General features: G+C 43.0%; 1 protein-coding gene across 1 annotated transcript in view; it reads right to left on the bottom strand.

Moving 5' to 3' along the window:
* Positions 1–15,462, bottom strand: part of spns2 (SPNS lysolipid transporter 2, sphingosine-1-phosphate) — a 67,973-nt gene that overhangs the window by 10,502 nt on the left and 42,009 nt on the right. The window contains exons 5-11 of the mRNA XM_067607461.1: positions 14,592–14,658; positions 11,509–11,651; positions 10,509–10,661; positions 10,082–10,271; positions 4,437–4,502; positions 3,782–3,880; positions 478–641 (exon numbers count right to left, since the gene is read on the bottom strand). Coding sequence (XP_067463562.1) covers positions 478–641; positions 3,782–3,880; positions 4,437–4,502; positions 10,082–10,271; positions 10,509–10,661; positions 11,509–11,651; positions 14,592–14,658 — 882 coding nt within the window. The remainder of the gene's footprint in view (positions 1–477; positions 642–3,781; positions 3,881–4,436; positions 4,503–10,081; positions 10,272–10,508; positions 10,662–11,508; positions 11,652–14,591; positions 14,659–15,462) is intronic.

The following is a 15,462-nucleotide window of genomic DNA, read 5'->3' on the forward strand; positions in this document are numbered from 1 at the left end:
CGGGGTTCACATTTTGGTGTTAGAAAGAGGAAAATATGAATGCATGAATAGAGGGGCGGTAGCTGGTAAAAGTATAAGTAAGCACACTTTAACAAATTGATGGCTAGAACAGCTTGTGTCAGCTCTGGAGCGCTTTTAGCTGACTGGGACTTTCTATTGGCTCGGGGGCCTTTCTGAGTCTTGCAGGGTTGGCACCATTGTTGGCATTGCTGGCCAACTTGTCCCTGACACAAGTCGAACCCAAGCACAGGGGTGAAAGACTGGAGCATTGTCCAGATAAAGTCCCTGACCTCTGTGTTGAACTGTATGGCATGAAACCATATCGCCACTTGCTCTTGCACTCAGGTTGGATTTTTAGATCTCTTACTCAGAGAGTCAGTGGAGGACATCTCAAGCAAGTATGAAATATTTAAAGAAGAAATTACTGAATAATGAATGAAATAATGATGAGTTATTCAAAAGGTATCTCTCACTTACTGTTTCTCGGCCTTCTCTCTGTCATCCAGGAAAAACAGTGCAGTTGCCAGGAAAAACATGCCCCCCAGGACGATGATGAAGGGACAAAGCATGAGGGCATAACCAAGACTGAGGAACTGCCACAGCGCTGATGTAGCGTAGCTCTGCTTAAGGGCGTCGGAGATCTGCTCCCAAGCACACCAGCACAGATACACGATGACAAACATGACCAAGACCACCCCACACAGACACACACAGACACACACAGACACACACAGACACACAGACACAAGAGAAGAGAGATTTTATTCAAACTAATCATTCACCAAAAGCTCTTAAAATATCCCTCCATGCTCCAACACACTACATGACTTTGTGCTGGTTTTACATTCACACCGAGCACTTAACCAGAGTGAGTTCTGCATGTTTCATCACAGCAACAGATCAAACTGACACACAGCATGATGTAAGATGCCCTGTTTTTGTTTGAAGCAAGGCAGGTTTTCACAGCTAATCGTCGAAGGTTTGAGCAGCACTGCCGTTCAGTCTGTCATGTGCGGCACTGAGGAAAACAACAGCTGTAGGACGGTGGGCGCGAAGTGACCATTTCTACCTCCCAGTATCGCTCATATGGCAGCTCTCAAAAACACATAGATCAATCATACTGACAATCGTGATGGAGAGGAGGCTGCTGATGGTTGCTTTTAGCAGATTAGTGTAGTTGTGTGGAGGTATGCCGAGCAGAAACAAGAGGGGGCTTCTCGTCTGTGTGTGAGTCAGACTCTGAGCGGCTATAGGTCACCCTGGCTGAAGCACATTGATTATATGTTCATGTCAGCAGAATGAGATTCTCTATGGGGAAAGCTGGAGAACTGCTGACAGGAGGATGTCAGAGGGAGCGACCGTGTGCGTACAGTGTTCATATGTGCAAGGCGTGTGTGTACTGTACGTGCACCCATGGAGTGAAGAGTCATCACGAGTAAAATAAAATACAATGCATGTACAATCTGGTGTACGTCCAGCAGTTGGGTGTGTAGCCAGTGGAGCTTTTAGTTTGTCAGGTATTTGCTTTACTACAATAAATTACGTGCAACTTGCACCGTGCAGCTTAACTAAAAATACACGGTGAACTGCTGCATGTCTAATCATGGAGCTGGAAGGCATTTCTTGGGAGATTGTTGAGAGATTGTTCCTGGCATTCCAAAATGCAACTATGGTGTACTGGGAACACCACACTCATTTGTAGAGTTGAGTACATCAGCTGCAGGCTTGTTTGTTGCACATGTCAAAACCCAATTGTGAACCATGAAGGACTGACTCCCGGCTTCCTCGTGTGGTTGCTTAGCAATAACCACCAATCTGTTTTTTCTTGAGATTCTCTACTTTGCTCATTCATGGGATTTGTGCCAGCCTGCATGGGTGACTGTATATCTGCCTGCACTCAGCGTGCGTCACGACAAGTCCATCGCACTTGCATGTTAAACCTCAGCTCAGGAACTGAAGCACTGAATGGTGACGCACTTGGAGCATTCTGGGCCTCGTTGATCGGGGGTTTGTGGAGGAGTGAGAAAGCCCCGGACATTCAGTATGTCACTCAGAGGAGAGCTGTGCCCCGGAGACCAGATGGCGGGGTGACTGGCTAACTGTGGGGCCACGTCTGGGTTATTCTGGTTGGCAGTGTCTGTGTGTGTGTTTCTAGGCTACAGATTTCTGACATTAGGAGCTTGGAATATTGTAGAATTAATTTTCCAATGCTGTAATGTTGAAATTAGGTCTCCAATTAACAGTTATTTTAATGATCAATTAATCTGTTGGTCATTTTGATTAGTTTCTTTCATTGTTTAGTCTATCAAATACCAGAAAATTGCAAAAAAATGGCCACCAAAAGATCTAAGAGCCCAAGATGATGTCTTGAAATAGCTTTTTTTTCAAACTAACAATCAAAAACCCAAAGATATTAAATTTGCAATTACATAAAGCAGAGAAAATATGTGGCATTTTTGTCTCATAAATTACTAATCACTAATGATTAATCAAAACTGCAGTTGAATGATTTTCTGTGGAGTAACTAAAGCGCAAACTGACACATTGACATCAGTAGAATTAAAGTGATCCAGACAGAGTCGCACAGTACTTCAAAGTACTGTATCTCTAAATGTGTCAGTAGGAAGTTTGTACGATATATGACACTAGGTTTTATTTGATCTGCAGAAACAATACAGTGTCAGTCTTTGAGCCTGATCCTGTTCTCCAGAATTTGGATTTTCTTTTTTTAATGCCACTTTTGTTCAGTCTCTTGAAGAGCTTGTCAGTACTTGGAGCTAACTTACTAGTTCTTTTATCTGGCTTTGACAGTAGTTTAACATTTCTATTCAAGGGGGGAAAAAAAACAGGACACTTTCAGTTCAGCTCGACAGCTGCGTCTGTTGCCAGCCCGTCAGGCCCCGGCAGAGGATCTTGAGGATCAGTTTGATTCTCTAATCAAAGACTTCCACTGCCTTTGTTAGCATGACCCAGGCTGTGAGCCAGAGGCTCCACAATAAAACACAACGTAAACAGAAAACACTAAGGCAGTCTATTCTCTCCCAGCAATTTACTGGCTCCAAAGTACATGATATAAAAAGTAGATTGTGTTATGCAGAATGGCCTCAATTTTACTTCATCGTTTTGTAATGACTCATGTTTGTGTGGCGTCAATGCAAAACAGTAAGCTTTTCCTTGCTTCCTGTATCCTCAAATAAGGCATACAGAATGAGTACTTCCATTAACTTCAGAAATGTTCATTCTTTATTTGGAATGAGAGGAATGCTGGTTGACGGTCTGAGATGGATCCTGTTTTACACTCCATTGAGTAGCAAGCTGCACTTGTTTTCTGCCCTCCTGGACGCTATTATTTGGGTGTATGTGTGTGTGTGTGTGTGTTCAGTTTAAAAGGTTGACTGACCTTGAGAGGCCTAGCGTCCCAGTAAGAATCACTCTCTCATCTCCTGACCAATCAAATACGGTAACACTGGACCCTCCTGGGAACCATGAAATTTACTCGAAAACGCCCTGACAGCCTGAAGAGCGGTGGTGAAATCACAACTCTGTTCAGCAGCCCTCCTGAGACGTGTGCTAAAAGCTCCTCTTGTACCTCACTTTGCACTGGCCCACTTAAAGCAAGGGCTGAACTGGTATCTGAATGCATCGTGTGTATGAATGGGGCGCTCACAGACATGCTGAAGCAGTCTGTACGTTCCAGTTTGAAGGATTCAAGACCTGGGGTAAATCTTAAATATATTCACACCCTGATCTCCTCACAGAAGTGCCTAAGAGAGAGTCTTACCAGGCCTATCAGGTACGGACTTCCTGCGTCACCCAGGAGGTGAGAGGTGAAGCTCTGAAAGGCGACCGCTGTTGCTCTCCGAGTGGGAATAACGACAAACTGTACAGAGATGGAGAGACAGTGAAATATGCATGAGATCATGTAAGGTGATGAAGAGACAGAGGTAGAAAGATTCACTCAGCCATGTTAAAACAACCCCTGCAGTCTTCAATTATGCACCCAGAGCCCACCTCACCGGGGCGGGATACAGACAGAGCTGTCAGTCACGGTGAGAATGTCAGTAATGGCCTGTCTCTGTCTTTACATACTCACCACAGTCTCCAACCTAATTACAAATTAAGGAGCTAGTTGGTACACCCACCTTACTGGATGTCTAATTTCATTTGGCTCACTGTTTTCACTTTTTGAGACCAAAACATTTACATTTCTTCAGAGAAAGGGCTCCCCTCCGTTTGTTTCCATGAGCGCAGTGTGAATCAATTTCAGCAGAGGCAGTAATTATCAACTCCACCCGAGCTGTAGCCTACAGAGTCAGAGCCCACTCACACTTTTCACAACTCAAAATAAGACGCTGCGTCTAATGGGAACATTTGGTATGGTGTGTTGCTGGAATTTCCACTGACCCAGTGGATAAGTATAGGTTCTCAGTACTTACCATTAAAATGTCTGCTGTTATGGCCCAGTTCAGGAAGAGCAGCGTCTCTCCTATGAAGATGCAAACCTAAAATGAAGAGGGAGAAATTGTACATTTAGCATTGCTAATCAAGATCAGCCAATTTCCGCTGCACAAAAGACTGGTAACAAAACACAAAGCCAAAAGAGGAGGTTTGTGTTGCAGATATTGCTACCGTGTGTGGGAATCTGCTGCTGAATAAAAAGTGCTTTGGTTGCTGTGGTTTAAAAACATGTTATTATGCTGTGGCCCAATTATATGTGGATGTGCAGGCCTTCATTTTGGTCCCACTGAGCCGAGTATTTAGCCGACGAGCTGAAAAACAGCACAGGATGATAAGGATTGTTTATCCTTGACAGAGCCATATATTAAATCTGGAAACATTTTAACACTTCCTAAGTTTAGATCCAGCTGCAAGATCTGAATTTATGTCCAACTTCTGAATGGGTGTGGGAGCTGAAAATGTAAACTTTAAATAACACGGTGGGGTTGACATACGGCATTTTATATGTACAGTACATGTGGGCTACTGTATGCACACAGGCTGGTAGCAGCTGGTGTTGCTATTTGGCCACTTTCTTAAAAACAGACCCAGAGGGATTTGGTTGCAATGGAATCTTGTGTATCTGTATTGGCTGGTTTAGTCTGGCGCAGTTTAACACGACCAGTTGATGTGTGTTTCCTGCTTGGGAATAACCCTTCTGCCAGTGTGCCAGACCTACAGAACAGCACAGAGTGCTACAGAAGCAGCCTGACAGCGAAGATGTAGACACGTCTGTTGTGAGAGCTGCAAACCAGACACTGTGACCAACATGTTGTCTCTTAGAAGAGAGAAGTCTTTCTTCAGATTGGCTGAGTGTTGACGAGACAACAGCTGTGAGAGGTCAATCGGCCTCGACAGCAGAGCCGACCGTTACAACCACATTACGCCTTATAATATGACACATCTGTCAGTGCTTTGCCATGAAACCTGAGCTGATCACTTACAACTGTTGCTGTACTGTAAGATGATTTAATATTGTACAGTGGAGCGGTCCGAGAACACCTTGGCTGCATGAATAAGGGGAAATCCTTGTATCTGTTATCTTTTTGGTACAAAGATATAAACCAGGAGAAATTTGAGAGTATCAGCTCTTTCTGTCACACATCATTATGTATAAAATCGAGTTGGACAGATCTGTAATCATGTAATTAATATGGATACTTCCGCACCTTAGTGTCTAATTGGAGTCGTAAGTCATACCTGTGTCAAACACCTGATAAATGATAATGTGCCTTTGACATGATAGGAGTTCATATAAATTTGAATTCATTGAATCAAAATCACCACTTAGACAAGTAATTATTTGTCAATTAGCCATTTAAAGTAATTAATATGGTTGTTCTTGAATATGTTCATTCTTTTTTGGTTTGGTTGAGATTGTGTGTTCATACATTTTATGAATACAATCTTGCAGAGTAACAACCTAAACAAACAAACAAACTGATCCAGTAGCAAAACGCCATGAAGTCAGAGGCCAGATTTGCCAAGGTCAACCAAGGTCACATATTTAGGATATGGAAGCTTGTTTGTTATGTTTGCTTACACGCATGGGAAATATTTTCCATCTTTTCCCACTTTTCAGCATTATTACTGGCCAACTTGTTGAGGGTCAGTTCCTATTCCTTTGTCTCTGATAAGTGAGAAATGCACGCTCAGTGAGTCCAACTGCCCAAAGTGCATTGTTTCAGGGTAGTGATTGTTAAGTTGCACCCTTCCTGCTTTACAAGGCAATTAGACACGCAAGGTCTCTGCTTATTGGCCTTAGACTCTTAACTTTTGGCTGGATGAGCAGCAATTCTAAAGGCCATCTCAATCAAACCTGCAATTAAGGTTATTCATTATGAGGAGCAACAGCCACACATTGCAATCAACTGGCGTCAGGCAAGGTAGGGCCGCGCGATATGATGATATTTATCATGTCACAATAGAAAAACATTGATTGTTTCATATTATGCTCTATTGTTTATTTTGTTGTGTCACAAACCACACTCTTTACAGCAATATTTTTGTCATTTGGAGTCTGTCCATCTTTTGGATTACATTAATAAATGACTCTTATTGACTTTTTACTCGCAAAGCTTTTATGGCACTTATAGTACCGTACAGAGTGTAGCTGTCATCGACTCGAGGACTTCACCTGGTTCACTGTCTCTCCTCTGCTCTGCTGTGTATGCAGCACACAAATTAGCACAAAAATTAGGTAAATAACAAATAAACATAGTCTCTACTGCAGGGGTCTCAAACTTAAACTACCTGGAGGTTTCCAGTCTTGTCACAAGGGGGCCACTTTAAGTATTTCAAAAAAAAAAGTTCAACTGTTCAACACTTCTCAACATTTACTATTTACAGTCATTCCTGGCTTTTCTTGTCTAATGCTTGCTGCCAGACACCTGGCAGCGCATATTCTCAGACAGCTGAGCCACATTTGCTCAGAGGGAGTTGGCAGTTGAAACCCTCAGTATGGCTTAAAGATGGACATTACTAAGTCTAGACCTGGACTTTGATTTATTGAACTTCATGGTAGAGAATAGTTTTTCACAAAGATATGTGCTTCCAAAAAGGCACATGGTCGGCTTGAACATTCTTCAAAGCTCTGGGAAGGATGGGGGTAATTCTCTCAGAAATTGTCCAAACATGTCTGCTTTTCTATTTACCTCTCTGAACTTTGAGGCTTTGAGCACAGATTTGCACTGCAGGTCAACGAGCTCCATTTGTAGCACACTGGGGGCATTTTGCACCTCAAAGGAGAAGGGGTCTACAAAAATTTGGAAAGTGGCACTGTGTGTCTTGAAGTCTGCAAACCGCTGCTCAAATTTCTGCTGTAGCTTCTCAATGGCTTTCCATTACTAAATGACATTTTCAAAAGCTGCAGTGACAAGCTGACTTGGGCTCTGCAACTTCAGATTGAGTGTGTTCAGCTCCTGTGTGATGTCAACTAGAAAAGCTAGGTCCGTCAGCCATTTAGGATCATCAAGTTCAGAAAGAGCCATCCTACCCTCCTCCATGAAGGTCTTTACTTCTGTTCTCAACTCAAAAAACCTCTTCAGGACATTTCCCCTGCTGAGCCAACCTCTCCTCTGTGAAGTACAGAACATCGCCATATGCTGAGTCAATTTCCTCGAATAAGGCACGGAACTGGTGGTGCTGTGAGCCCTCGGATCTTACATAACTGATGCATTTCACGACGACCACATTGTCAAACTTAAGGCACTTGCTGCAAAGTGCCTGCTGATGAATAATGCAGTGCAGAGCAATCGCAGAATCTGCATCTTCCTCCTCCAACTTTCTTTGAACCAGCGCTACCAGTTCGTTTCTCCTCCCTGTCATTGACGCTGCGCTGTCTGTGATTATTCAGACCAGACAGACCAGCGCCTTCAATTGTGTCACACAGTTACTGAAATATATCCTTGGCTGTAGTATGGCCTTGCATCTCACTAAGTAACTCTTCTGTCACTTTGAAATGGTCATTAATACCACAGACAAAAATGGCAAGCTGAGCATTATCACTTACGTCAGCGCTATCGTCGAGAGCCACCGAGTATGCACTGAAACTTTTGGCTTTGTCACGTAACTGATCATAAATGTCACTTGATAGTTCATTAATCCACTTGGCCACTGTGTTGGCTGACAGACTGATGTTGCTGAATTGACTCCTCTTTTCTGGACTGACAAATTTGCAACTCGCAGCATGCAGTCTTTTAGAAACTGGCCTTCACTAAATGGCTTTCCCGCTCACTCAACTGCCGCATCGGCTTCCTTGCTTGCTTTCTGGAAGAGATTTTGTTGCATCGATAACCTGTCCTTAGCTGTGTAGCTCTATTCTTCCTCTCATCTCCCTGGTGCTTTGCATACTGCTCTGCATGTTTAGTTGAATAATGGTGCTTGAGGTTATATTCTTTTAGTATGGCAATTTTTTCTTTGCATATGAGGCAGGTGGCATTTCCATTGAACTTGATGAAAAAATAATCCATCTCCCACTTCTCCTGAAACTGCCTGTGCTCTTCATCAACTTTTCTTTTGGCTTTTGAAAGAGACATCTTGACTGAACATTGAAAGATAACGTTAGCATGCCAAATGTTTTTTCTTTCCACTTGGTTTCACTCAGTGCTCACAATGACTCATTTGCATGAGAGAACTTGCAGGCAGATTTCACTATAATTTGATATCAAGTGGCAGGCTGTATGAAGTTGTGTGGGGGGCCGTGTCTGGCCCGCAGGCCTGGAGTTTGAGACCCTCTACTGCGTTTTGCTGTCATTTATGGTCGCACTACTCTGAACCAAGTGACTCGAGTTCATGACAACTACGCTGGTTATGTTTTGGTCATATTGCACTGCTCTAAGGCAAGGTGTCCTCTGACTCCTTTATTCCAAATTCAAACATTAACCCCACCCCAATGAGCTTTCTCTTGTTAGATTGATTGTCAGACTTTCCCTTTTAATGCTCAGATCTTTAGGCTAATCCATAATTTGTCAGAGGGGCATTTTTCACTGGGTTCCTGTTGATTCTTGGAAGTAGCAAAGCAAAATCAGGCTTAATTACAACTCCCTCCACTGTTCGATTAACACACACTCAGGGTTGGGAGGGTTACTTTGAAAATGTATTCTGATACAGTTACTAATTACCTATTAAAAGACCAGAGAAAATAAGTGTATTTTATAAGACAACAGAACAATGTAACCGTAGAAAAGAAAAGTAAAAATTGGTTTTCGTTAAGTAAATTCAGGCAGCAGCCGATAGACCTGCAATGAAAGTGCACAACTCACGATGATTACAGAGAACATTCTCAGGGAAAGCCTCTGACAAAACAGCACTTGGCCCACCGGCTGTGTGCAGCTATCACACAGGCATACTGTATGTCGCAGCAGGGGAAGACCCCCCGCCGGGTATTCGTGACCACTCTACGAGAGCTTTGTCCTCCTCCACTGCTCTTCTCAGAGGAATGGCAGTGGCAGACATATGTGCAGCAGCATCATGTCCTTTTATTCAGTTCTATCTGCCTGATACGAGTTTTCTCTAACTCATTCAGTAGTGAATGTGCTCGGCGACCAGGTGGCACGTTACGCACACACAGTCATCTCAGCGGAGAGCCCTATCTGTGCTACAAGCTGTCATATACTTAAGCTCTCTTTTAACTTATTTGCACAAGTCTTTGGGACTGCCACAGAGCATAACGACCATCCCTGCCTACTCTCCCAACATAAGTTCACTGTGTGTGAAGTGGGTGTATGTGAGCCTGCTGTGCACACCTGTGTGTGCCATGTGGTATCATCCTCTACCCACACCATCGAGGATCAGTGAGTTATTTTGCCCTCTCGTTCGTGCTTTGCTTATGTTTGGGACTTTTACAGGGCATGGTAGCATATCATTCTTTATTTTAAAATGTATTTTAAAATCGTAATCCTGGTAATAATCCTCATTTTCACTGAATGTATCAGTAATCTGATTATGTCGTTTTTTTCTGTAACTTTAATGGAATACAGTCACCTTTTTTGTGTATCCTAATTAAATAACGCCGGTCTGTGTATTCCGTTACTCCTCAAGCTTGCACACAATATACACAAGATTTACAGGAAATGACCCTTACATAAGCTCCTACGATACTCTTCTTGGCCACCACGAAGATGAGGCAGATGAAGATGGCCGAGCCCAGCATGCTGACAGCACACACGAGCGGATCGGCTCGCTCAGTCCTCTGGCGGCACAGACGCGTGGTGGCCGCCCCGATGACCACGCCTAACAGCCCCGTCACACAGGTGATCGCCCCGAAGATCAGACTAGAAAGGAGAGCAGAGAAGAGAAGAAAAAACTGTTACTTCATTCATACATATATTTATTCAACAGAGCTACAGCTCAGTGTATAATACATCCTAAAGCCAGTTCACCCTGCTTTCTACTTGTGGTGCACAAAGGATGCCGGTATCTTTCTTTTTTAGGTTTCAGATTACACCAGTCAAACAGAAACGGCAATGACTTCAAAACCTGCACCCTGTGGTTAGTCATTAACCTCTCACCTGTCTGTGCTACTGCAGCTGTCTTTTGTGCAGGCCTCTGCTGTCTTCTGCACCACCTGGGCTCTGGTCAGGTACACAGGGATCCAGATACCAAACGCACCCGTAGCAAAGGACACTGAAGAAGACGCCAGCGAGGAGAACACGTAGCTCCGACTAGCCATGAAGAAACACACACACACACACAAAATCAAACAGGTGATTATCTTGGCTTATGTAAGAAAAAAAAATAAACAAAGTACTGCTATCTGTCATACAATCTCAAACATTTCACTTGCTCTGACTCTCTCTGTGTAAAACCCCTCTGATAACAATCACAAAAGAGAGTACAATAGGATTTGGGGAGATTATCGGGTTGGAATCACCTCTGAGGTGAGAAAATGAAATTAAAGCAGCTCTGATGCTATAAATGGCAAGTAAACTGGATGATATACAGCCAGGGCTGACGGTTTTATGTAGGAGACAAAAATAGCACACGGTTTAACGCTTTTCGTGTTTCCATTGGAGGTGAATGTGGGAGATTGTAAAAAGGTAAAAGTCACACTGTGCGCAAGATGAATTAATGTGGTCGCTCACCTAAAATAGTTCCAATAAACCTGCATGGCTACATTAACTAAAGAGTTAACAACATTTTAAAAAAAGAAAAGTAGCCCACAGGTCATATAATAACAAAAGCACACAGTGTCATGGATGCAAAGCTCCCTTCACAGTTCAGTAGTACTGCAGAGCAGTGGCAAGTGAATGATACTGGCTCACTGTGTCTTGTGTTGACATTTCCAAACCTCTAAGGGCTTGTATAGGCTAACCATGAGTAAATGTAGGCAAATAAGTGTGTATGTTTGTATCCAAAACCTGTAAAACCTATTCAAAAGATCTGATATATAACACAGGTTGCTTCTCTGACGTGTTAGCATGCATGGCTCTCGGTGACCTGCCAGGGAAACATCACCAGGCCAGTCCCCCAAAACCCAGTGTAATCCTTGAAGCTGAGCACAGGCCTTACTTCTTGGTGAGGGCCTTCATGTCACAGACCCATGAGGTGCGGGTCTTGATGCGTGCTCCCATCTGGTCGAGGCAGCCTCTCTTTGGCTCTGGCACGAACAGCAGGATCAGAGTCCCCGCCGTGATCCCAAAAAGTGGAGACACCTACCGGGACATGACAGCTCTATGAGTCTTCAGATCAGGTTAACACATCATCCTGACATGATATCCAGAGTGGGTCAGACTAGGGAGTGGTTTGGAGAGGGGATATGAGACAAAGAACATTGTGTTTACAATCTGAATGGACTGCCGATACGCCTGATATCCCATACAAGCCCTCTACAACTAAGAACATTCCCTCTGCTTACTCTGTTGGCTCTGTGTGTGTGTGTGTGTGTGTGTGTTTGTAAGCGTACAAGACTCTACAAGAGCTTTTTGGCTTTGAGAGCTGCTTTGTGAGCACTGCACCAGGGTGAAAACCTCATAAGTGCCCATCTGCTATTATATTCACCATCATCTTTTATGGGTTATGAGGTAGCATGTTTGTGCATGTGTGTGTATCTGTGTGGGGGAGACAGAGACAAAGACAAAAGGCAGGATGGGATGTGCGGGAGAGCATTTGTTCGACTCGTGTAAATAGCTCACAAAAGCAAAACCAATTTCATCTGTCAGATGAAATTTATCATATTATATTCTGTAACTTATTAAAGCCCATTTATATGCATAAGTGCTGTGGTACTATGTAACATGTCTGTGTATATGTGCAAGTTTTTCATTGAGGGAGTAATTCTGAGTCTGATGTGGCTCATATCGATGCAGTCTGCAATCTTCTTTTGCTTGCATGGCGCAACTTAATTGGATCGACAAGGTCTGCGTTATTAGTATTTTAAGAAATACTTTCACCAAGAGGCAGCTTAGTGCAAGATTCAGAGCTCATTTAATTTAAAAAAGAAAATAAACGTTTCCTTTTTTGCGCAACTTCTGCACTTAAGCCCCCTCATAATTATTCAACAAGACACTAGGAGACTGTGACCTTTGACCCGCGTCTCCCACAGGGCCCATTAGACACTTCCTGTATGGATGGTTGGCAATCAAACAAATTAGCTACTGCCCTCTCCTGCTCCTCCTTTCTATGCATCCCCCTTGTTCCTTCTTGCTGTCCACATTTTCGCTAAACAAGGAAGGTAGCTGGAACACGGCGGGCAAAAACAAACGGAAGCACTGCAATGTTTTTTCCTTAAAGCAGGATACTGGTGTAAAGAATCTGTTTCATGTCTTGGTATTTGTTTTCCTCCACATGCCACACCGGTGATTAATTGGCTTTGAGATTGTTTTATTGGAATGTCATTGTGACTGCTTTGGAACAAACTGCCCTGCTCTTTGTTATTTTTTTTAATGCTCCACCAAGACAAGAAGAAATGGACTTCCTGTTTCCTCAAACCCAGGGAGCTGTCATATCCAGGAATCTCTTCCACCATGACACGCTGAGGGAATGTTTAACGTCTTCCTTTAAATGTCAGTCGGTTCATAAGAACAGCTGGGCCATAATTTGTTTTAAGGATTTTAAAAGCTGACCCTGAAGTCAGCGGCTCCTGTGGAGTCCTGTTAGACCTTTCATTGGTTTCATTGGTTAGACCTTCCATTACGACTGGTATGCCTTATAGAGCTGTTCACTTCTAAAACATTTTGTCTTGCACTCAGTGGAGTCCCAGTAAAAAAGAGCTATGAAAACAGTGATTTATGCTCCTGATTTAACACCTGTGTCTGCTCCTATAAGCACACATTAAGTATGCCACTGCACAAAGCAGTCTAGTAAGGATTTTTTTTTGTTTGACACAATACACTATGAAGGTGTGACATGTCAGCACATTTTAACAGATAGATTTCTTGAGAGCTGAAATGAACCTTTGATTAATAGGGATCCAGCTTAATGCTCTTGGAGCTACATAGGGGCATTTTGTGAGCACGTACGTGGTAACAATGAGTCTTTGTGCCAAGTCAAACTGAAAGCTTGTTCCCCTAAGAGACCGGCCGATTTTAGCTATCTCTGCACAGCAGCTTCTCCTCAAATGCTTATCAGGGCTCCAGTGTCTTTCACTTGACATCATTGCACTTTCAATTGTTCTCATTTTTTATTGTTGTACAGTAGATGCAAGCTGGTGTTTATTGTGCCCTTTTGATGTCAAGACACACTTGATTGACCAAAAGCAAAAGACAGCACTCCTGAAAGTACCCAGAGTCCCCGCCGTGATCCTTAAAACTGGGGACACCTACCGGGACATTGTTCTCATTTTCTTTTGTTGTACAGTAGATGCAAGCTGGTGTTTATTGTGCCCTTTTGATGTCAAGACACATTTGATTGACCAAAAACAAAAGACAGCACTCCTGAAAGTACCTGGAAAAAGTATCAATTTCAGTTTAAGGAAGTATTTTTTTCACCCAAAGAGTGCAGAGAACAATGAAAACAAATGCAGAAACGTGATGCTAATTTTCATTAAGTTCCTGTAGTGAATAAAACACTATATACAGGTTGAGGAAGCACTGACACCTAGTTACATCAGTGAGGCCAACACCGATCCTCCTTCACTGAAGTCGACGTCCGTGGGTAAAGTCTAATGAAAGATTCATGTGTTTATAGCAAATGAGAAAGAAAGAGCCTTGAACTTTAATAGAAATCCACTTCCCTTGCTGCAGCCAGATCAAAACTCACTAAAGTATACAGCTTCTGAGTTTGAATATATTAGATGATGCTGACCGAGTTTGATGTTAAAATGTTTTTTTAATTATATTTATAAGATAATTATATTACATTTTTAAAAAGGGTCCTGAAGGAGGCAGAGGCCGATGCTGATGTTGATGTGTGTGAGAGTTGTTCAGCCTTTGGCTCTCTCTGTTCTGTCACTTCCCTGCAACGTCTGAGTCTGGACCTCCCGTTCAACCATGTGTGTCCTGTGGTGCTTCTGCCACCGCTGACCCCTCTGACCCCTGATCCATGACAGGCCTCACCACTGAGCCCTGCAGGAGGGGCTCTTCATCTGTCTTTTTGTGTGTGTGTGTGTGTGTGTGTGTGTGTGCAATGCTGGAGGATGATGGTGATGCCCTTACCCTCAGCGCCCAGTGCCAGTCTCCTGCAGCTTCCTTGGCGCAGGAGCCCAGGATGTAACCCAACCCACTGCAGGAAGACAGAAAGACTGTATATTAGCAACATCATATACATTACTCTGAACCTGCTCCACTGAGGTCTAACAGTGCACATTATATATAAAGTATATGAGTCAGTGTCCTGATTTGGCAGAGTGTGTCATTTCCATCACTTAAGCTTACACCTACATACTGTTTGTTGTCTGATTAAAGCTGCATTGAGTGTTTGGGCACTTGACATGGAGAGCTTATGACAGTGTTGCTGATCAAAGCACCAGTAGCAACTTGGCTAGCTGGTTTATTTGTGGACGTGTGATTTGTGCATGTAGTCACGAAATGCAGGTGCAATGTTTCCGCCTAGTAGCAAACAGAACATAGCGCTAACATGGTTGTCTAGCCAAAGGCTGGGTGTAATTGAATTCTATTGTATTTTACCTGGGTTAAAGGGCGTTTGTGTGTCATAAAGGGAAATAACAGTGAAATGCTTTGAGGGAAATGTTTCTAGATCAGATCAGATCAGATAAGCGCCTCTATGTTGTGATAAGCCTGTTAGAGCTGCAAGATAGCATCAGCATTTAAAGGACAAAGAGGATTCAAATAGTGACCTGAAGATATGAGCTGAGTTAAGTATGTTTAGTATGTGGGTATTCAAAACATTAATGCAACAGTGAGAAAAAAGCTAGTTAGTCTTTTATATTTGTTGGTTATCACCAGGACATGTACGGCCTCTAGTACTGTCAAACTTCTTGAGAAAGACACTGCTTTCTATGTTAACCCCAGACACTCTCATACAGGACAATTAAAATTACATTAAAATGAAATAAATCATATGATG

This window comes from Thunnus thynnus, chromosome 13, assembly GCF_963924715.1.
Source record: "Thunnus thynnus chromosome 13, fThuThy2.1, whole genome shotgun sequence".
Taxonomy (NCBI): domain Eukaryota; kingdom Metazoa; phylum Chordata; class Actinopteri; order Scombriformes; family Scombridae; genus Thunnus; species Thunnus thynnus.